Source organism: Cervus elaphus, chromosome X (assembly GCF_910594005.1).
Source record: "Cervus elaphus chromosome X, mCerEla1.1, whole genome shotgun sequence".
In the NCBI taxonomy this organism is placed as follows: domain Eukaryota; kingdom Metazoa; phylum Chordata; class Mammalia; order Artiodactyla; family Cervidae; genus Cervus; species Cervus elaphus.
Genome location: NC_057848.1, coordinates 102,931,297 through 102,955,932, shown reverse-complemented (window position 1 = coordinate 102,955,932; position 24,636 = coordinate 102,931,297). Strand labels below are relative to the sequence as shown.

Here is a 24,636-nt window from a genome sequence, read left to right as displayed (position 1 = left end):
CAGACAGTAAAGAATCTGTCTGCAATGCAGGACACCTGGATTTGATCCTTGGGTAGGGAAGATCCCTTAGAGAAGGGAATGGCTACCCACTCCAGTATTCTTGCCTGGATAATTCCATACAGAGGAGCCTGGCAGGCTACAGTTCATGCGGTCACTGAGAGTTGGGTGACTAACACTATGTGGATAGAACTCTCTGAATGGGCAAAAAATATGAAGATATCTGTGTTTTATATGAATTTTTACCAAAGAGTAACCTTAGCAGAGTGTGACTTTAATAACCTAGTTGATAGTATGATCCGTTCCCTGGGTACCAGTCAGACCTATCATTGCCCAATGGGCTCATGAGCAAAACGAGCAGGGATGGAGGTTGTAGGTGTGCTAAATAACATAGATTTCTACCCACCAAAGTCAGTCTGACTATGGCCACCATTGAATTGCCCAATCTGCCAGCAACAGAGAACAACACTAAGCTCCTGCTACGAAGCCATTCCCTGGGTTGATCAGCCAGCTCCCTGGTGGCAGGTTGATTATATCAGACCACTTCTATCATGGAAGTAAAAGCATTTTGTTCTTTCTCAAATAGCATACTGTGAATGTGGATTTGTCTTTCCAGCATACAATGCTTCTGTCATCAGTATCATCTCTGGACCTAACAGAATGCCTTATCCACCATCATGGTATACTACACAGCATTGTTTCTGATCAAGAAACAGTAAATAAGTGTGTCAATGAGCCCATGTTCATGGAATTCACTGATCTTATCGTGTTCCCTGCCGTCCTGAAGCAGCTGGCTTAATGCTTGCTCAGTCACTCTGTCATGTTCAACTCTTTGAGACCTCATGGACTGTAGCCTGTGAGACTCCTTTGTCCATGGAATTTTCCAGGCAAGAATATTGGAGCAGGTTGCTATTTCCTACTCCAGGGGGCTTTCTCGATGCAGGTATCAAACCCAGGTCTCTTGCATCTCCTGTTCTGGCAGGCTAATTCTTTATCACTGTGCAAGCTGGCTTGATAGTACAGTGTAATGGCTTTTGAAAATTCAGTTACAGTGCTCACTAGATGGTGATATCTTTCAGAGCATAATATTCTCCCAAAACCTGTGTATGTTTTGAATCAACATCCAATATATGATAACTGTTGCTCCAACAGCCAGGATTTACGGATCCAAGAATCAAGGAGTGAAAATGGGAGTGGCACCACTTACGATTACCCTTAGTGGTCTGTTAGCAAGATTTTTGATTCTTGTTACCATTATATTATGCTTTGTTGGGCTGGAGATCTTAGTTCCAAATGGAAGAACGCTTCCAATAGTAGACACAATGATTCCGTTGAAAAGAAAGTTAAGGCTGTCATCCAGGCACTTTGGCCTCCTAATGCCTCTATTTATTTGGCCATACTGTGTGGCTTATGGGATCTTAGTTCTCCAACCAGGGATCAAACCCAGGACCTTGGCAGTGAAAGCAGGGAGTCCTAACCACTGACTGACAAGGAATTTCCCCTAATGCCTCTAAATCAACAGGCAAATAAGGGAATTATTGGACTGACTGAAGTGTTTGATCGTGAATAAAGTGAAGTGAAGTCGCTCAGTCATGTCCAACTCTTTGCGACCCCATGGACTTTAGCCTACCAGGCTCCTCCATCCATGGGATTTTCCAGGCAAGAACACTGAAGTAGGTTGCCATGAATACAAAGGAAATATTGGACTGCTGCTCCAGAATGGAGGTAAAGAGGAGTATGTCTGGTATACAGGAGATCCCTTAGTGTTTCTCTTCTTTACCATGTTCTGTGATTAAGATCAATGGAAAACTACAACACACAAATCCAGGCAAAATTAGTAATGACCCAGATCTTTCAGTAATGAAAGTTTGAATCATCCTACCAGGTAAAGAACCCTGACCAGCTGAAGTACTTACAGAAGACAAAAGGAATACAAAATGGATAACAGAAGGTGATTATAAAATACCAGCTATGTCCACTGATCAGTGACAGAAACAAGAACTGTAATTATTATGGATGATTTTCTACTTACTTTGCTATGAATGCAGGTGTGTGTGTATATGTATGTAAGGTGTATTGATTTTATCTCATAGTATTTAAGTATTGTCAATTTTACATTATAATATTTAAATAATGGGAAATTAAGAAGACTAAACATCACTCAAGGACTTTATTTACTCTTTAGGTGTCAGTATGTTTTCAGTTATTTTCAGGATATTTTTATCATGTTAGAATTAAGACCTTGTTATTGTCTTTATTTGGTTTTTTAGATTGACAGGGGTGGGCTTCTAATGGTTAATTTTGTGTGTCAACTTGAATGGGCCTAGGGGTGCCCAGATTAAACACTACTTCAGGTGTGTCAAATTTCAGTTCAGTTCAGTTCAATCACTCAGTCGTGTCTGACTCTTTGTGACCCCCATGGATTGCAGCATGCCAGGCTTCCCTGTCCATCACCAACTCCCAGAGCTTGCTCAAACTTGTGTCCTTCAAGTCAGTGATGCCATCCAACCACCTCATCCTCTGTCACTCCCTTCTCCTCCTGCCTTCACTCTTTCCCAGGATCAGGGTCTTTTCCAATGAGTCAGTTCTGCGCATCAGGTGGCCAAAGTGTTGGACCTTCAGCTTCAACATCAGTCTTCTCAGTGAATAGTCAGGACTGATTTCCTTTAGGATTGACTGGTTTGATCTCCTTTCAGTCCAAGGGACTCTCAAGAATCTTCTCCACACCACAGTTCAAAAGCATCGAATCTGGCTATGACAAATCTAGACAGCATATTAAAAAACAAAGATATCACTTAGCCAATAAAGGACTGTATAGTCAAAGTTATGGTCTTTCCAGGAGTCATGTACAGATGGGAGAGTTGGACCATATAGGCTGAACACTGAAGAATTGATGTTTTTGAACCATGGTGCTAGAGAAGACTCTTGAGAGTTCCTTGGACAGCAAGGAGATCAAAACAGTCAATCCTTAAGGAAATAAACCCTGAAAACTCATTGGAAGGACTGATGCTAAAGCTGAAGCGCCAATGCTTTGGCCACCTGGTGAGAAGAGCCATCTTATTGGAAAAAAAACTCTGATGCTGGGACAGACTGTGGGCAGGAGGGGAAAGAGGGTGACAGAGAATGAGATGGTTGAATGGCATCACTAACTAAATGGACATGAGTTTAAGCAAACTCTGGAAGTCAGTGGACAAGGAAACCTGGCTACAGTTCATGGGGTCACAAAGAGTCAGACATGACTTATTGACTGAACAACAACAATGACAACTAGGTATGTCTGGGAGGGTGTTTCTGGATGAGACTAACATTTCAATCTGTGAATTTTGGATGGGGATTATCTAATCCCTTGAGAACCTAAATAGAACAAAAGGTAGAGGAAAGAGGAATTTTTCTCTTTTTCCCTGTCTTACTGTTAAGCTGGGACATCTCATCTCATCCTGCCCTGACCTTGGACTGGAATTTACAGCATTGACAAAGATGTGGAGAAACTGGAACCCTCATACCCTGCTGGTGAGAACATAAAATGTGGAATCTGTTTTGAAAAATTGATCAATAGTTCCCCAATAATCTAAACATAGAGTTAAAACAATTCTACTCCTAGATATGTACTCCAAAGAACTGAAATGTATGTCTACTAAAAATTTTGTATTTGAATGTTTATATCAGCATTAAACATGATAACCCCATAGCAAGATGGTAGCAGGGGCACAATAATGACAAAATCAATCCTATACCTGCCAGGTGGGTGACCTGCAAACTGGAAAACAATAATACCAAAGATGTTCTTCCACTGTTGTGAAGATTCTGAGCCCCACATCAGACTTCCCAGCCTGGGGACTCAACAAAAGGACAGGCAATCTCCCAGGGAACCTGACTTTGAAGGCCAGTGGGATTTGATTACATGACTTCCACAGGACTAGGGGAAACAAACTCCACACTTGGAGGGCACAAACAAAATCTTGCATGCACCAAAACCCAGAGGAAAGAAGCAGAGGCCCCACAGGAGACTGAACCAGACCTACTTGCTAATGCTGGAGGGTCTCATGTGGAGGCATTGGTCAGCAGTGGCTCACTGCAGGGACAGGGGCACTGGCAGCAACAGTCCTGAAAGGGGCCCTTTGGTGCAAGTCATCTTGTAATTCTCCACTAACCCTACCATAGAGACCATAGACCCCAGGGCTGGGTCGCCTCAGGCTAAAAAATTAACAGGGAAGGAGCACAACCCAACCCATCAGCAGATAACTGGATTAAAACATTGAGCACAGCCCTGCCTACAAGAGCAAGACCAAGTACCCCCTCCCCCGCCACAGAAGCTTACACAAGCCTCTTAGCCTCCTTCATCAGAAAACAGACAATAGAAGTAGGAACAACCATCCTATAGTAGATAGAAGAAAAATATATTACAAAAGCTTAATCAGCACGAAAAACCAGAAAGTTATGTCCTAGTTGAAAGGATATGAACAGTTCAGTTCAGTTTAGTCACTCAGTCAAGTCCGACTCTTTGTGAGTCCATGGACTGCAGCACACCAGGCTTCCCTGTCCATCACCAAGTCCTAGAGCTTGTTCAAACTCATGTCTATTGAGTCAGTGATGCCATCCAACCATCTCATCCTCTGTCGTCCCCTTCTCCTCGTGCCTTCAATCTTTCCCAGCATCATGGTCTTTTCCAATGAGTCAGTTCTTCACATCAGGTGGCAAAGTGTTGGAGCTTCAACTTCAACATCAGTCGTTCCAAAGAATATTCAGGACTGATCTTCTTTAGAATTGAATGGTTTGATCTCCTTGCAGTCCAAGGGACTCTCAAGAGTCTTCTCCAACACCACAGTTCAAAAGCATCAATTCTTCAATGCTCAACTTTTTTTATGGTCCAACTCTCACATCCATACATGACCACTGGAAAAACCATAGCCTTGACTAGACGGACTTTTATTGGCAAAGTAATGTCTCTGCTTTTTAATATGCTGTCTAGGTTGGTCATAGCTTTCTTTCCAAGGAGCAAGCGTCTTTTAATTTCATGGCTGCAGTCACCATCTGCAGCGATTTTGGAGCCCAAGAAAATAAAGTCTGTCACTGTTTCCACTGTTTTCCCATCTATTTGCCAAGAAATGCTGGGGCCAGAGGCCATGATCTTTGTTTTTTGAATGTTGACTTTAAGCCAATTTTTTCACTCTCCTCTTTCACTTTCATCACTCTAGTTAACCCCCCCAGTTGTAATTATTTTATATTGTTAGGTTAATCATGTTTCCATTATGGCTTGCAATTATAATGAATTTCTATTTTTTGTCTGGATATTGATTGTGAAAACTGATAAATGTCTTCTATTATTGTAATTTTTGCTTAATATGATACTTTTATCATAAAAAATAGTGATTATGAAAATGCAAGTTTAAATTTGGGAACTAATTTCATGGCAAGTGTACAATTTGTGAATCAGTTGTAAAAGGAGACCTAATTTAGGAGTTAATTTCTCTTTTTCTTTTTAGTCAAAACATACATCTTAGGGGATTTTGGTTTTCCAACCAGAGATTGGACCCAGACCACCACAGTGAAAGCACTCCTAACCAGTCCTAACTACTGGACTGACAGGAATTCCCTAGAAGTTAATTACTGTATATTAAGCCAGGCCCAGCTTAATTAAAATGGCCTTTACAATCAACAACAGGACAAAATCTATTCTACTCTTGGTGCTTCCCTCTATTGTCAATATTAGATATCACACAGAAGTCTAAAATACTAGAGAGAATCCAAGATTCAGAAAAACAAAACTGAAATGTAATATAGAAATTATTTTCAATATTTATTTGCTTATTTATTTGGCTGTGTTAGGTCTTAGTTGCAGCATGCAGAATCTTCATTGTGTCATGTAGGATCTTTCATTGTAATGTGGACACTAGTTGTGGCTGGCGGGCTCAGTAGTTGTGGCAGGTGGGTTTAGCTGCACCACGGCATGTGGGATCTTAGTTCTCAGACCAGGGATTGAAACTGTGTCCCTTGCATTACAAAGAAGGTCTCATGCAAATATTTGTACCCAAAACTGAACGTAAAAAAGGTCATCAACTTTTCATAAATTTACTTTGAAAGCTATTGTACATTCATTTATATTTTCAAGTGAACTTGTAAACACAATACTATCTCTTTAATTTTTTTAATTGAAGTATAGCTGATTTAAATGTTATGTTAATTTCAGGTGTAAAGTAAAGTGACTTAGTTATACTTGCAGTGAAAGCTCAGAGTCCTAACCAGTGGACTACCAGGGAATTCCTTCCAAAATGTATTAATTTATACTCCCACTATTTGTAATATTCCTTTCAGCAATCCATGAAATTTCCTGTATCACTAAACAATTTTTTAATTTGTTAGTTACTGAAATTCTTTGGTTTAGTGAAATTAAACATTTATTATGTGTTTATTAGCCTTTTATGTTTCATCCTCTATGGATTGTCTTAACCACCTATATCCTTCATTCATTTATCTACTGGATCTTTGGTATTTTTCTTATCACTTTGTATGAACCACTTGTATATTAAGAATATGATCACCTTTCTGCCATAGTTTTTGCAAATTTTCCCCCAAGTTTTGTTCATTTTTTTATAATAATTTTATTTTTTTAAACATATAACCAATTTTTTTTTTCCCAACGGGTATTTATTTTGTGTGATGTGAAAGGATTGTTTACAAATAGCTAACCAGTGTTCTATTACTATTTATTGACTAGCTTTACTTTCAAAATTGTATCCTATTGCCTTTATCATTTATTAAAACATTATAATAAAGTTTATTTCTTTGCTATTTGTTCTATTCCATTGATCTGTCTTGTCATTCTTGTGCCAGTATCAAGTTGATTTAACTTTTACATTGTATTAAATTTTAGCATCTGACACAACTAGCCTTCACACACCATTTTGTTCTGTTTTCCATTTTTAAGCTGTCTCTTATTTAATTTCCCAGAGGAACTTCAGAAAATATTTGTCACATTTTCCCTTTTTACTTCCAAATTTTAAGTTGGAATATTGACTGCAATTGTGCTATGTATACCATTTTTCTTGACTCAATTACATATACATATTTCTTAAGTAAATTTTCTTTAAGACTCTATATAATCCCTGTTAAAATTATTCAGTCTAAAACCTTTTTTAAAAATGTATTTATTTTTAATTGGAAGATAATTGCTTTAAATATTGTGTTGATTTCTGCCATACATAAACATGAATCAGCTGTAAGTATACATGTATCCTCTCTCTTTTATTTATTTATTTTTTCCATTTGTTTTTATTAGTTGGAGGCTAATTACTTTACAATATTGTAGTGGTTTTTGCCATACATTGACATGAATTAGCCATGGATTTACATGTGTTCCCCATCCCGATCCCCCCTCCCACCTCCCTCTCCATCCCATCCCTCTGGGTCTTCCCAGTGCACCAGCCTTGAGCACTTGTCTCATGCATCCAACCTGGGCTGGTGATCCGTTTCACCCTGGATAGTATACTTGTTTCAATGTACCCTCTCTCTTTTGAACCTCTTTCCCATCTGATCCCACCTCTCTAGGTTGTCACAGAGCACTGGATTTGAATTCCGTGCGTCATACAGCAAACTCCCACTGGCTATCTGTTTTACATATGGTAATGTATATGTTCAGTGTTTCTCTCTCAATTCGTCTCACCTTAGTTCCTCTGGAATCCAGCTAAATCCAGGTAAAATTTTTGTATTGTTCCTATTATGTGCTAATAAACACTGGGCTAGATCTTCATATGTATTATGGGTAGTCCTCATAAGAACCATGCATAATAGGGACTTATCATGCCCATTTAATTAATTAATCAATTTTAATTTATTTTTGGTTGTTTGTGCAGCATGAAAGATCTTAGTTCCCCAACTAGGGATCAAACCTGCTCCCCTGCAATGGAAGTATGGAGTCTTAACCACTGGACCAGCAGGGAAGTCCCTTATCATCCCCACTTTAGAGATAAGGAGATGAGGACTCTTAAGAGACTAAGTGACTTGCCAAGGACACAAAACTACTAAGTGTCAGGACTCTCTTGATTAAGTATTTAATTTTCTTGTCATTGTGAATGAGGTCTTTCCACACATGCTTTGTATTATTTTAATTGGTTATTAATTGGAGTTAGGAACGCTATTTTAAAAATCCTTCATCCAGCCTATCTAACTATGTATATAACTATCCATGTTCATGCTAAGTTGTTTCAGTTGTGTCTGACTCTTTATGACCCCATGGACTGTAGCCCACCAGGGTCATTGGCCCATGGGTTTCTCTAGGCAAGAATACTGGAATGGGTTACCATTTCCTCTTCCAGGGGATCTTCCCAACCCAAGGATCCAGCCTGTGTCTCCTGTGGCTCCTGTATTGTAGGAGGATTCTTTACTGCTGAGCCACCTGGGAGGCCCACCTAGCACATGCAAGCACTAACAAATTGTTATTTATTATTATTGGCATTATAATAATTTTACAATTGATGGGCTTTCTAGGTAGTTTATTTATCTATTAATCATGACTTAAGCTCCTTTTCTATCTTTATAACTTTTTTTTTTGGCCACACCATGCAGCCTGAGGGATCTATGCACATATGCACACTATGCAGCCTGAGGGAATTATCCCAGACCAAGGATTGAACCTAGGCCAGGACAGCGAATGTCCCAAGTCCTAACCACTGGACCACGAGGGAACTCCCCATACTTATTTCTAATTCATGTCTCCCCCCTCACTCAGGGTGGCAGATGTGATCTTAGTTCCCTGACTAGGAATCAAATCCATGCACCCTGCTTTGAAAGCACAGAGTCTTAACCACTGGACCACCAGGGAAGTCTTTTAATTCACGTCTTTTTAGTACAATGATCAGAACTTTCCAAACTATGTTTAATAATAATATGGTCATAACTGTTAAAAATTCAGTTTTATTGGGACTATTTTTAGGGTTCAGTATAATATTGACTATTGATTTAAGGTTACTATTCTTTGTCAGATTAAAAAAGCATGCTTATTCTTCATTTTCTAAGAAGGGTTTTTTTTTAATTTATTTAATTGGAGGATAATTGCTTTAAAATGTTGTGTTGGTTTCTGCTGTACAACAACGCCGATCAGCCCTGAGTACATATATATATATCCCCTCCCTCTTGAGCCTTCGCCCACCATCTCACCCATCTAGGTTGTCACAGAGCATCTGGCTGAGCTCTATGCGTTATATAGAAGCTTCTCACTAATTACCTATTTTACACATGGTAGTGTATATATGTCAATGCTACTCTCTCAATTTGTCCCACCTACTCCTTCTCCCACTGTGTCCAGAAGGGTTTGTTTTTATAAATCAAAATAGATTTTTCTAGTACTTATTAAGCTAATAGTGTTGGTGTCCTTTGTTTTACTTTTTTTCTACTCATTTTTCATTTATCTTATCAGCTGTACTCTTTTGAGCCACATAAAAATCTTTACATGAATAATATAGATATGGTGGTGGTGATTTGGTTGCTAAATAATGTCTGACTCTTGCAACTCCATGGACTGTAGCCTACGGGGCCCCTCTGTCCAAGGGATTCTCCAGGCAAGAATACTGGAGTGGGTTGCCATTTCCTTTTCCAGATATGATGTTATATATTAATGGATTTCCTAATATAAAATGATCCTTCCATTTTTGGATTAAACCCTATTTGTGAATGGCATATTATTATATATTAAATTGCATATTATATTTGTGTATAGCATAGTGTATAATATACTGTTGAATTAAGATTTTTGCACCTGTATTCTTTTTTTTTTTAAGTTTGCAAATTCTTTATATTTCCAGCTGTTGAGACAATATTTCTGAGAGCTGAGGTTACCTCTAGCGGCGAAACCAGAGCCAGCTATTAAGCAGCCAGAATGCTACAGTAATTGAATACATGACCATTTCTCTTTTAGCCCGTTCTTTGTTCTCCTCTTCCAGAAGTTGTAGACATCTATTTCGTTTGATTATCTGTAGTCTTAATGAAGCTGCATCTACAACTGTCATGTCTTCTGAAGTTCCTTCAATCATTGCATCTATATTTGAAATGCCATACCTGACATTGTCATGATGAGGATTAGAAATGGCAGCAGCAGACCCACCAGGAAACACAGGTATGGAGTCAGTTTTGACCAGCTGTCCATTTTGGCGAACAGCATTTTCGCTCATAGAGCATTCTCTTTTTAGCCTGCCAACTGCACGGATTTCTTCATTTTGAGGGGTTGGAGCAGGTCTTTCTAAATCCAGAAAATCTAGCGGTCTTTTACTCAGTGTAAGCACACGAGGTGGTGTTTTTAGAGCCAGAGGCTTAAAGGGAGTTGACTGTATAAGGTCAAGATCTGCTGGTCTTGATAATGGAATGTCTTCATTATTTCTTGCTACCACAATTCTCTTTGGAACTTGCATAATCACACTAGCGTTTGAAACTCCTTCTTGAAATCCTTGTTTCAGGTCAGCATTTGGTGGTGCTACCTTTAATTTTTCCGGGACTGGCATTCGCTGACTAATACCTTCGGTGTATTCCATTTCATACTGAATTCGACTAATTTCCACCATCTCAGCAGCAGTGGGAGAAGGAAAGGCCGCCCCACTCACTAAATGTGTACCAATTACTGCTTGCTCTTTGGCATTATCTGCTTCTGTGCTTCATATTAAATCCATTAACTTGCCTTAGTACGCACGTGCTGGATTTAGAGCCACTTCTGTCCCCCTGGGCCCGCTGGAGGGTCCCCGGAGAGGGCCGCAGCCCGCCGGCTCCCGGGGTTGCACCTGTATTCTTAAGTAAGGTGGGTCTGTTATATAATTGTATAATGCATGGAGACTGAAGCTCTGTAACTGTAGCAAAGAAAGTGATGGGGGCTGTGACAAACAAAATAATTCATACCCCATCTAAGTGGAACAGCCATAACTCAGTGCCAGTTGATTGTTATAAAGTAGGAATGTAGACCCAGTGTGGTAAGATCTGATTTTTTGAGATGTCATAAATCCAGAATTTTATGCTAAATTTCTTAAATTTTAAATATTGACATCTAATTCTAACTGTTTTAAAACTCTGTATGGACAAATCAGAATAAAACAAGACAACACAAATCCCTGGAGAATCTGAGGGCTGGGTCTGGCCTATGACTGCCAGTTTTCTGTCTCTGGAATAGAAGATTTCTTTTTTGAATTTTGCCTAATTTCTTTGTTTACTTGGGGACAAATTATATAGTGTCATCAAAATATTATAATCATGATTTAAAGACTTATCCCTTAAAAATTGTCCATTTACTTAACTATTAATTGATGTTGTCTATAAATACGAACAGAACACGTCATACTAAATTTGCATTCATATCTAGCTAATTGAGAACCTTCATTATAAACGTATATTTATATAACTTTTTACCTTTAGCAAAATAAAGAAGTAATTTTGCTTTATACTTTAGGGAATGTCTGAGGGTCAGGATAATATAGTTCAATCTCTGTATAGGCAATGAGTCTGTAGAATGTTCCAATAAACACAGTGATAATATAAAAGTCTAGTATAGAATTTTTAGTCTTCAAAGAAATATTGTTGATTTCAGCATTCTTATTTACTACTGTAAGGCAAAATTTTCATATTAAGTTTTGGATAATTCTGATTAATCAGGTACTATGAACCATAATTCCTTTTCCCCAGCTCTCTGATTAAATTGAAAATTCACTGTAATTAATTTTAGATGCATTCAAGTCCATATTGTCCATTCGATTTATTGTTTTACATTTTTAAATGGTATAGCCAAAGTTAAATCACCTAATCCCCAAATATATATTTCTTCTAAGTGCATCACAAACAAAAATTCCTGACAATGTGAATTTCTTATTCTGAGTAAACTTGTTTTCTACCTGAGCTAATGACATCAAAATACACTTTGTCCTTTGAAATTCTTATGAATTTGCTAGTAGCTTTATTTCACTCAAAATATTAATAGATCTTTCCAGCATGGACAGTTCAAACAATAATGAATAGTGTGAGTGTGAGAAAAATTTTGTTCTAATTCTGGCTCTGTCATTAACTGAGTGAACTTAGGCAAATCATTTAACTTATTTAGGCTTTAAGAAACAACTATATAATGAGTATATTTCTTCTAACTCTAAAATTCTGTGACTATAATCTTTCCTTCTACCCCATTACTTTATCCATTTCAGTTTTCAATATCCGTCCAGTGAAGATGCAACCTCTTATTTCTATTACCTCCTTTAAGATACAAATACTCATCCAACATATCCCTACCCTACTCCATAGTGCTGTCAATTCTGCATTTCCCCCCTTTCCTCTCTTCTAGGGTGCTTTATGGAGACCCCGGTGGTTGTAGGCAAATTCTACTTCTTTCCAAATCTTTTATCAGCCTAACAAAATCTGGTTCTCACAAAAGGATATCAGTTTCTTTCCAGATTTGCCTCACTGGAGATTTCACATGTAGACTCCAGTGCATGTGGCCTCCCTGGTGCCTAGCTTATGCAGCATATGGTCAGTTTCTCCAGTACTTGGCTCCTGTAGCACGTGTAGCTTCCCAAGTACTTAGCTCCTTCAGTGGAGATGCTTCTTCAGTGTTCAGTTCCCATAGCTTTCCTTGACCCCATCCCCCACGGGCATTTTTCTAGCTGATACTTAATCAACTTTCTTAGGTAATTTAGAGGGTGGTTTCTAGCAAACCTTGGAGGGCAAATTTCCAGCAAGTTCCATCAGCATACCACCACGGTGACTTCTTTGTCATGGTAGTGCCCAGTCCAATGAGGTCTGGATCTCAACCCTGGCCAGGGGGTGGGATAGGGATGCTTTACTTTGGGTGCTCTATCTCAGCCCTAAGAGTAACAGTTATTCCTTATTTCTGATATTCTTTATTTAAGAATATTCTTTAAAAACATTCTTTAAAGGCTTTACTTCTTACTAGCCAATCCCTTCATTACCATTCACTCTTATAGCTAATAATTCTTTACTTTCAACTTTCCCTATTCAAATTACTGTGTGGACCCAAACTGATGCAAATGATTCTATTTCTTTGTAGCTTAATTCAGTCCTTAATTATTTGCAGTCAGGCTTCTATTCCAACTGCTACTGAAAAACTATGAAACCCGACCACCTTTCTCCACCCCTCTTTTTTGCTGCTTGTGGCAGAAACTTCTTAAAACTCCTACCTTGGCTTCCATGATGTTTTGTTGTTTCAATTGTCTTCCCAAATTTCCAACATTTCCTTCTGGTTTTATTAACTCTAATTTTTCCTCATATTCTTAGCTGTCACTACTAAAGTCTGACTAGTCTTTGGCTACTTTCAGTTTATTTCTTTTCTTTAAGTAACTCATATTCTCATGGCTTCAGCTACCATCTCTGATATAGTTACTTTCAATCTATGTTTTAGTCATTTTACTTCTTCTAACTTTAATTCTATATCATTCATTCTTTTAGTCAACAAATATTTACTGAGTTCTGACTATGTGGCAGACATTGGCAGCTACTGGCCATACAAAAGTGAACAAGGCACAATTCCTGCACACAACAGGTTTATTGACTGGTGGTAAATAAAAACAGAATATTACTATCCAGTGTGATAAGTGCTGCAATTGAAGTAGAGAGTACTATGGGTGCATAAAGGAACACCCAATCTAATCTTGGAGGAGGTCAGAGAGGACTTTCCAGAGGAAAGATGTAATCAGAGACCTGAGGATGAGTAGGAGTTAACCAAGGGAGGGGGCTTGAAAGGGAATAAGAGATTAGAAAGATAGTTTCAAGCAGAATGAATAGTATGTTCAAAAGCCTAAGTATCCTAGAAAGCATAGTGTTTTGGGGGGGGGGGGGGCTTCATTTAGTTCAGATCATAAAATTGTAGATCAATGAGCCAGACTATAAAGTTTAAGGGGACTTGTCTCATGCATCCAACCTGGACTGGCGATCTGTTTCACATTTGATAATATACACGTTTTGATGCTGTTCTCTCAGATCATTCCACCCTTGCCTTCTCCCATGGAGTTCAAAAGTCTGTTCTATACATCTGTGTCTCTTTTTCTGTCTTGCATATAGGGTTATCATTACCATCTTTCTAAATTCCATATATATGCATTAGTATACTGTATTGGTCTTTATCTTTCTGGCTTACTTCACTCTGTATAATGGGCTCCAGTTTCATCCATCTCATTAGAACTGATTCAAATGTATTCTTTTTAATGGCTGAGTAATATTCCATTGTGTATAGGTACCACAGCTTTCTTATCCATTTGTCTGCTGATGGGCATCTAGGTTGCACTGGGATGACCCAGAGGGATGAGATGGGGAGGGAGGTGGGAGGGGGGTTCAAGATGGCTAACACATGCAAATCCATGGCTGATTCATGTCAATGTATGGCAAAAACCACTACAATATTGTAAAATAATTAGCCTCCAACTAACAAAAATAAATGAAAAAAAATAAAGTTTAAGGGGAGAGTGACTAAAATGAAGCAGAAGTCAGAAATTCAGATTGCTTATTCTTAGACATTTCTCTTGTGATGTTCTGCAAATGTCAAACTCACTATGTATGGATGATAAAAAAATGTAGTTCAACACTTTTTTCTTAAATGTTCATCCTTTCGACTTATGACTTCTTATTTTTCTGTTTCTCTATGGAAATCATATCCCTTTATGCCACTTTTATACTATCAAGATCATTGCTATTCCTTTGCCTTTGACTCTATTGCCTCTATTCTGAAATACCCACTCTCATCTTCTTTAGTAACTCAATTTTTAAAACCTTTTTGTTTTGTATTGGGTTATAGCTGACTAACAATGTTGTAATAGCTTCAGGTGAATAGCAAAGGGACTCAGCCATACATATATATGCACCCATTCTCGCCCAAACTTCACTACCATCCAGACCACCACATAACATTGAGCAGAGTTCCATGTGCTATACAGTAGGCTTTTGTTAATTATCCATTTTAAATATAACAGTGTATCCATGTCCTTCCCAAACTCCCTAACTATCACTTACTGCCCCCCCATCCTCCCCCCTGGCAATCATAAGTTCATTCTCTAAGTCTGTGAATCTCTTTCTGTTTTGTAAACAAGTTAATTTGCATCATTTCTTTTTAGATTCTACATATAAGGGAAGTCATACAATATTTCTCCTTCTCTGTCTCAATTTTATCATTTATTTAGTATCTCCCTCTTTAAACCTTTATGGCCTATTCAGTATGAAATCATACTTATATTCTATTTTTCCTTTTTCTCAATCCTATATAATTAACTATTTATTTCACATGACCTCTTGTACCTTGTTCACTGATTGCTTTATTCATATATTTCTGCGGGCTGTGCTGAGTACAAGAGACACAGGAGTGAACAAGATAGATAGGACTCTTGCTGTCATGGAGCTGATAATATAGTAGAGTTTTCTGTATGTGTTTCTTACTTTTTCAGCTATACTGTAAGCTCCTTGAAGTCAGGGGCTATGATCTAAAGTTTGTGATAAATGTGTCTGAGCTCAAAATAATAGAAATGAAAAAAAAAAAAAAACACTGAACAGCTGAAAGGCTTAAACCTAGTAACATTCCTAAAAATATCCCTAGGTAATATGGACACATATTCTAGAAAATGGGGCATTTATCTAGGACATAATGTATTCTGATTTGCAAATACTTTACAGATGAATACTCAGTTTTTTCAAGTGCAAATCACAGCAAATATCTTAAACATTTATCAATTAAACATATACTCATCTATTAGCTTTAATAAACTCTAACTTCATTTCAGTAATTCAACCTCATCACTGTTGACATTTTGTGCTGTGTGCTTAGTCACTCAGTCATGTCCTACTCTTTGCAACCCCATGGACTCCAGACCGCCAGGCTCCTCTATCCATGGGGATTCTCCAGGTAAGAATACTGAAGTGGATTGCCATGCCCTCCTCCAGGTGATCTTCCCAATCCAGGGATCAAACCCAGGTCTCCTGCATTGCAGGTGGATTCTTTACCATATGAGTTACCATGGAAGCCCACTTTAAATTATCTGGCCCAAAGCTAAAATTTTGTGCCAGATAATTCTTTGTTGTGTGTTTGCATGTTGGGTGAGGGCTGCTGGTGCATTGTAGAATGTTTAAGAACATCTCTGGCCTCTTCCTTCTAGTTGTGTGTAGCAACCCCCTAACCCAGTTGTGACAACCAAAAATGTCTCCAGATATTAACAAATGTTCCCCATGGAGCAAAATAATCCTAGTTCAGAAATACTGCAACCTTATTCTGAGATTCATGGTAAAAAGTTATATGGTGACCTTTACTCCAATATTCAAAATAAGACCCCTGTATTTGCATTTTAGAAGAGATCTGAGAATTCCCCACACACAAATTGCAGTTCCTTTTTCTTTCTTTCTTTCTCTCTCTTTCTTTCTTTCCATTTATTTTTATTAGTTCTAGGCTAATTATTATTATTTTTTTATTTATTTTTTAATTGTTCACCTTTATTTATTATTTATTTTTTTTTAATTTCAACTACAGAGGGCAGGTCTTTATTCCCAATCCCGATCCCCCCTCCCACCTCCCTCTCCACCCGATTCCTCTGGGTCTTCCCAGTGCACCAGGCCGGAGCACTTGTCTCATGCATATAGTTCTAGGCTAATTATTTTATACAGAGTATATTATACACAGGAAAGGTTTATATATGAATAAAAAATTATATATTTATAAATGAATATGGAATTTACTCATTCTTCAGCATTACTTATCTTTCAGGTAAAAACTCACATTTATTAGCTATGCACTGTGACAAGTGTTATACATGTATTAGCTCACTTTAATTCCTATAACAACTCTGAGAAGTTGGTATTATATCTGCAGATAAAACTGAGGTTCAGGGAATTAAAATAATTTTTAAAAATTAATGAAGTATACTTGATTTACAAAGTTGTACTAATTTCTGCTATACAACAGAGTGGCTCAGTTATACATACATATACATTCTTTTTTATATTCTTCTCCATTATGGTTTATTCCAGGATATTGCATATACTTCCCTGTACTATACAGTAGGACCTTGTTGTTCATACATTCTATATGTAATATATTTGCATCTACTAACCCCAAACTCCCAGTCCATCCCTCTCCTCCTCCTCTCCCTCTGTCTCCCTCCACATGTCTGTTCTCTATGTCTGTGAGTCTGTTTCATAGATAGGTTAAGTTGTGCCATATTTTAGATTCTACATATAAGTAATATCATATGGTATTTGTCTTTCTCTTCCTGACTTCACAAAGTATGAAAATCTCTAGTTGCATTCATGTTGCTGCAAGTAGCATTATTTTGTTCTTTTAGTAGCTGAGTTGTATTCCATTGTATACAAGTACTTTGTTGTTTTTCAGTCACTAAGTCATGTGCAACTCTTTGCAACCCCATGGGCTGTAGCATGCTAGGCTTCCCTGTCCTTCACAATCTCCCAGAGCTGGCTCAAACTCATGTCCATTAAGTCTGTGATGCCATCCAACCATATCATCCTGTGTCATTCCCTTCTCCTCCTGCCTTCAATCTTTCCCATTATTAGGGAAATGAGTTGGCTCTTCGCATCAGCTGGCCAAAATTTTAGAGCTTCAGCTTCAGCATCAGTCCTTCTAATGAGTGTTCAGGACTTATTTCCTTTAGGATTGACTGGTTGGATCTCCTTACAGTCCAAGGAACTTTCAAGAGACTTCTCCAGCACCACAGTTTGAAAGCATCAATTCTTTGGTCCTTTTTTATGGTCCAACTATTACATCCATATATGACTATTGGAGTAACCATAACTTTGACTATATGTACCACATCTTCTTTATCTATTCATATGTCAATGGACATTTAGGTTGTTTCCATGTCTTTGCTATCATGAATAGTATTGCTATGAACACAGGGGTGAATGTATCTTTGCAAATTATAGTTTTCTCCAGATATATGCCCAGGAGTGGGATTGCTGGATCATATGGTAAATATATTTTCAGTTTTTTGAGGAAACTCCATTCTGTTTTTCATAGAGGTTGCATCAACTTACATTCCCACCAACAGTGTAGGAGAGTTCCCTTTTCTCCACATCCTTTCCAGCATTTATTTGTCGACTTTAAAGATAGCCATTCTGATCGGTATGAGGTGGTTCCTCGTTGTAGTTTTGACTTGCATTTCTTGAATAATTAACAATGTTGAACATCTTTTCATGTGACTGTATGTTTTTGTTGTTGCTGAGTTGTATGAGCTGTTGTATATTTTTGAAATTAAGCCCTTGTCAGATGCATTGTTTGCAAATATTTTTTTCCCCTTCTGTAGGTTGTCTTTATGTCTTGTTTATGGTTTCCTTTGCTGTGCAAAAACTCATAAGTTTAAGACCCATTTGTTAACTTTTGTTTTTATTTTTATTGCATTCAGAGAGTGACATAAGAAAACATTGGTACAATTTATGTCAGAGAATGTTTTGCTTACGATCTCATTTAGGAGTTTCAAGGTGTTATGTTCTATGTTTAAATTATTAAGTCGTTTTAAGTTTATTTTAGTGGATGGTGTGAGAATATGTTGTAGCTTCATTGACTTACGTGCTGTAAATAAGCAGCACTGCTTGCTGAAGAGACTGCCTTTTCCCCATTTTGTGTTCTTGCCTCTTTTGTCAAATTAAATTGACCATAAGTCTGAGGGTTTATTTCTGAACTCTCTACGATATTCCATTGATTTTTATTGCTGTTTTTGTGCCAGTACTACCCTGTTTTGATCACTGTATCTTTTTAGTATTGTCTGAAGTCTGGGACAGTTATGCCCACTGACTTGTTTTTTCAGTTCAGTTCAGTCGCTTGGTCATGTCTGACTCTTTGTGACCCCATGGCAAACAGCACGACAGGCTTCCCTGTCCATCACCAACTCCTGGAGCTTGCTCAAACTCATATCCATTGAGTTGGTAATGTTATCCAAACATCTCATCCTCTGTCATCCCCTTTTCTCATGCCTTCAATCTTTCCCAGCATCAGGGTCTTTTCCGATGAGTCACTTCTTCACATCAGGTGGCCAAAGTATTGGAGTTTCAGCTTCAGCATCAGTCCTTCCAATGAATATTCAGGACTGTTTTCCTTTAGGATTTAATGGTTTGATTTCCTTGCAGTCCAAGGGACTCTCAAAAGTCTTCTCCAACACCACAGTTCAAAAGCATCAATTCTTCAATGCTCAGCTTTCTTTATGGTCCAACTCTTACATCTATACATGACTACTGGAAAAACCATAGATTTGACTAGATGGACATTTGTCAGCAAAGCAATGTCTCTGCTTTTTAATATGCTGTCTAGATTGGTCGTAACTTTTCTTCTGAAGAACAAGTGTCTTTTAATTTCATGGCTGCAGTCACCATCTGCAGTGATTCTAGATCCCAAAGAAATAAAGTCTGTCACTGTTTCCAGTGTTTCCCCATATATTTGTCATGAAGTGATGGGACCAGATGCCATGATCTTAGTTTTCTGAATGTTGAATTTTAAGCCAACTTTTACACTCTCCTCTTTCACTTTCATCAAGAGGCTCTTCTGTTCCTCTTTGCTTTTTGCCATAAGGGTGGTGTCATCTGCATATGAGGTTACTGATAATTCTGGCAATCGTGATTTCAGCTTGTGCTTCATCCAGCCTGGCATTTCACATGATGAACTCTGCATATAAGTTAAATAAGCATGGTGATAATCTACAGCCTTGACATACTCCTTTCCTGATTTAGAACCAGTCTGTAGTGGTGAGAGTGGGCACCCTTGTCTCGTTCCTGACTTTAAGGGAAATGATTTCAATGTTTCACCATTGAGGATAATGTTTGCTGTGGGTTTGTCATATATAGCTTTTATTATGTTGAGGTATGTTCCTTCTATTCCTGCTTTCTGGAGAGTTTTTATCATAAATGGATGTTGAATTTTGTCAAAGGCTTTTTCTGCATATATTGAGATAATAATATGGTTTTTATCTTTCAATTTGTTAATGTGGTTTATTACATTGACTGATTTGTGGATATTAAAGAATCCTTGCATTCCTGGGATAAAACCCACTTGGTCATGATGTATGATCTTTTTAACATGTTGTTGTATTCTGTTTGCTAGAATTTTGTTAAGGATTTTTGCATCTATGTTCATCAGTGATATTGGCCTGTCATTTTCTTTGTTTGTGGCATCTTTGTCTGGTTTTGGAATTAGGGTGATAGTGGCCTCATAGAATGAGTTTGGAAGATTACCTTCTTCTGCAATTTTCTGGAACAGTTTGAGTAAGATAGGTGTTAGCTCTTTAAATTTTTGGTAGAATTCAGCTGTGAAGCCATCTGGTCCTGGGCTTTTGTTTGCTGGAAGATTTTTTATTACAGTTTCGCTTTCCATGCTTGTGATGGATCTGTTAAGATCTTCTATTTCTTCCTGGTTCAGTTTTGGAAAGTTATACTTTTCTAAGAATTTGTCCATTTCTTCCAAGTTGTCCATTTTATTGGCATAGAGCTGCTGGTAGTAGTCTCTTATGATCCTTTGTATTTCAGTGTTGTCTGTTGTGATCTCTCCATTTTCACTTCTAATTTTGTTGATTTGGTTCTTTGCCCTTTGTTTCTTGATGAGTCTGGCTAACGGTTTGCTAATTTTATTTACCTTTTCAAAAAACCAGCTTTTAGCTTTGTTGATTTTTGCTATGGTCTCTTTAGTTTCTTTTGCATTTATTTCTGCCTTAATTTTTAAGATTTCTTTCCTTCTACTAACCATGGGGTTCTTCATTTCTTCTTTCTCTAGTTGCTTTAGGTGTAGAGTTAGGTTATTTATTTGACTTTTTTCTTGTTTGTTGAGATAAGCCTGTATTGCTATGAACCTTCCCCTTAGCACTGCTTTTAGGGTGTCCGATAGGTTTTAGGTTGTTGTGTTTTCATTTTCATTCATTTCTATGCATATTTTGATTTTTTTTTTTATTTCTGCTATGATTTGTTGGTTACTCAGAAGCGTGTTACTTAGCCTCCATATGTTTGAATTTTTAATAGTTTTTTTCCTGTAGTTGAGATCTAATCTTACTGCATTGTGGTCAGAAAAGATGACTGGAATGATTTCAATTTTTTTGAATTTCCCAAGGCTAGATTTATGGCCCAGGATGTGATCTATTCTGGAGAAGGTTCTGTGTGCACTTGAGAAAAAGGTGAAATTGATTGTTTTGGGGTGAAATGTCCTATAGATATTAATTAGGTCTAGCTGGTCCATTGTGTCATTTAAAGTTTGTGTTTCCTTGTTAATTTTATGTTTAGTTGATCTATCCATAGTTGTGAGTGGGGTATTAAAGTCTCCCATTATTATTGTGTTATTGTTAATTTCCCCTTTCATTCTTGTTGGCATTTGCTTACATATTGTGGCGCTCCTATGTTGGGTGCATATATATTTATAATTGTTATATCTTCTTCTTGGATTGATCCTTTGATCATTATGTAGTGTCCCTCTTTGTCTCTTTTCACAGCCTTTATTTTAAAGTCTATTTTATCTGATATGAGTATTGCGACTCCTGCTTTCTTTTGGTCTCCATTTGCATGAAATATTTTTTTCCAGCCCTTCACTTTCAGTCCATATGTGTCCCTTGTTTTCAGGTGGCTCTCTTGTAGACAGCATTTATAGGGGTCTTGCTTTTGTATCCATTCAGCCAGTCTTTGTCTTTTGGTTGGGGCATTCAACCCATTTACATTTAAGGTAATTATTGATAAGAATGATCCCATTGCCATTTGCTTTGTTATTTTGGGTTTGCGTTCGTACAACCTTTCTGTGTTTCCTGTCTAGAGAAGATCTTTTAGCATTTGTTGAAGAGCTTGTTTGATGGTGCTGAATTATCTCAGCTTCTGCTTGTCTGTAAAGCTTTTGAATTCTCCTTCATATCTGAATGAGATTCATGCTGGGTACAGTAATCTGGGTTGTAGGTTATTTTATTCAACATAGTTTTGGAAGTGTTGGCCACAGCAATCAGAGCAGAAAAAGAAATAAAAGGAATCCAGATAGGAAAAGAAGAAGTAAAACTCTCACTGTTTGCAGCCGACATGATCCTCTACATAGAAAACCCTAAAGACTCTACCAGAAAATTACTAGAGCTAATCAATGAATATAGTAAAGTTGCAGTATATAAAATTAACACTCAGAAATCCCTTGCATACCTATACACTAGCAATGATAAAACAGAAAGAGAAATTAAGGAAACAATACATTCACCATTGCAACAAAAAGAATAAAATATTTAGGAGGATACCTACCTAAAGAAACAAAAGACCTATACATAGAAAACTATAAAACATTGATGAAAGAAATCAAAGAGGACACAAACAGATGGAGAAATATACCGTGTTCATGGATTGGAAGAATCAATATTGTGAAAATGACTATACTACCCAAAGCAATCTATAGATTCAATGCAATCCTTATCAAGCTACCAACAGTATTTTTCATAGAACTAGAACAAATAATTTCAAAATTTGTATGGAAATACAAAAAAACCCCTCAAATAGCCAAAGTAACCTTGAGAAAGAAGAATGGAACTGGAGGAATCAACCTGCCTGACTTCAGGCTCTACTACAAAACCAGAGTCATCAAGACGGTATGGTACTGGCACAAAGACAGAAATATAGATCAATGGAACAAAATAGAAAGCCCAGAGATAAATCCACATACCTATGGACACCTTATCTTCGACAAAGGAGGCAAGGATATACAATAGAAAAAAGACAACCTCTTTAACAAGTGGTGCTGGTAAAACTGGTCAACCACTTGTAAAAGAATGAAACTAGAACACTTTCTAACACCGTACACAAAAATAAACTCAAAATAGATTAAAGATCTAAATGTAAGACCAGAAACTATAAAACTCTTAGAGGAGAAGATAGGCAAAACATTCTCTGACATAAATCACAGCAGGATCCTCTATGACCCACCTCCCAGAATATTGGAAATAAAAGCAAAACTAAACAAATGGGACCTAATTAAACTTAAAAGCTTTTGCACAACAAAGGAAACTATAAGCAAGATGAAAAGATAGTCTTCAGAATGGGAGAAAATAATAGCAAATGAAGGAACAGACAAAGGATTAATCTCAAAAATATACAAGCAATTCCTGCAGCTCAATTCCAAAAAATAAATGACCCAATCAAAAAATGGGCCAAAGAACTAAACAGACGTTTCTCCAAAAAGACATACAGATGGCTAACAAACACATGCAAAGATGCTCAACATCACATTATCAGAGAAATGCAAATCAAAACCACAATGAGGTACCATTACACACCAGTCAGGGTGGCTGCTATCCAAAAGTCTACAAGCAATAAATGCTGGAGAGGGTGTGGAGAAAAGGGAACCCTCTTACACTGTTGGTGGGAATGCAAACTAGTACAGCCACTATGGAGAACAGTGTGGAGATTTCTTAAAAAACTGGAGTAGAACTGCCATATGACCCAGCAATCCCCTTCTGGGCATACACACCGAGGAAACCAGATCTGAAAGAGACACATGAACCCCAATGTTCATCGCAGCACTGTTTATAATAGCCAGGACATGGAAGCAACCTAGATGCCCATCAGCAGATGAATGGATAAGGAAGCTATGGTACATGTACACAATGGAATATTACTCAGCCATTAAAAAGAATTCATTTGAATCAGTTCTAATGAGATGGATGAAACTGGAGCCCATTATACAGAGTGAAGTAAGCCAGAAAGATAAACACCAGTACAGTATACTAATGCATATATATGGAATTTAAAAAGATGGTAACGATAACCATATATGCAAAACAGAAAATGAGACACAGATGTACAGAACAGACTTTGGGACTCTGTGGGAGAAGGCGATGGTGGCATGTTCTGAGAGAATAGCATTGAAAGAAGTGTACTATCAAGGGTGAAACAGATCAGCAGCCCAGGTTGGATGCATGAGATGGGTGCTCAGGGCTGGTGCACTGGGAAGACCCAGAGGGATGGGATGGGGAGGGAGGTGGGAGGGGGGTTCGGGATTGGGAACACATGTAAATCCATGGCTGATTCATGTCAGTGTATGGCAAAAACCACTACAATATTGTAAAGTAATTAGCCTTCAACTAATAAAAATAAATGGAAAAAAATAGAGGAAAACAATAGAATGGGAAAAACTAGAGATCTCTTCAAGAAAATTAGAGATACCAAGGGGACATTCCATGCAAAGATGGGCACAATAAAGACAGAAATGGCATGAACCTAACAGAAGCAGAAGATATTAAGAAGAGGTGGCAAGAATACATGGAAGAACTATACAAAAACGATCTTCATGGCCCAGATAACCACAATGATGTGATCACTCACCTAGAGCCAGACATCCTGGAATCTGAAGTCAGGTGGGCCTTAGGAAGCATCACTGCAAACAAAGCTAGTGGAGGTGATGGAATTCTAGCTGAGCCATTTCAAGTTCTGAAAGATGATGCTGTGAAAGTGCTGCACTCATTATGCCAGCAAATCTGGAAAACTCAGCAGTGGCCACAGGACTGGAGAAGCGTCAGTTTTCGTCTAATCCCAAAGAAAGGCAATGCCAAAGAATGTTCAAACTACCACACAATTGCTCTCATCTCACACGCTAGCAGAATAATGCTAAAAATTCTCCAAGCAAGGCTTCAACAGGAGGTGAATCAAGAACTTCCAGATATTCCAGTTGGATTTAGAGAAGATAGC

General features: G+C 37.8%; 1 protein-coding gene across 1 annotated transcript; it reads right to left on the bottom strand.

Annotated features, from left to right (window-relative positions):
• Positions 1 to 9,756: 9,756 nt before the first annotated feature.
• LOC122689819 (mitochondrial fission factor-like) lies at positions 9,757 to 10,676 on the bottom strand. Its single transcript, XM_043896574.1, has one exon. The coding sequence runs from the start codon at positions 10,545 to 10,547 to the stop codon at positions 9,831 to 9,833; it is 717 nt and encodes a 238-aa protein (XP_043752509.1). The 5' UTR covers positions 10,548 to 10,676; the 3' UTR covers positions 9,757 to 9,830.
• Between the last annotated feature and the right edge of the window lie 13,960 nt (positions 10,677 to 24,636).

What these genes read in the sequence shown, in the direction of transcription:
- LOC122689819 (XM_043896574.1), bottom strand. Translation starts at nt 10,547, where the DNA reads ATGGTGGAAATTAGTCGAATTCAGTATGAAATGGAATACACCGAAGGT.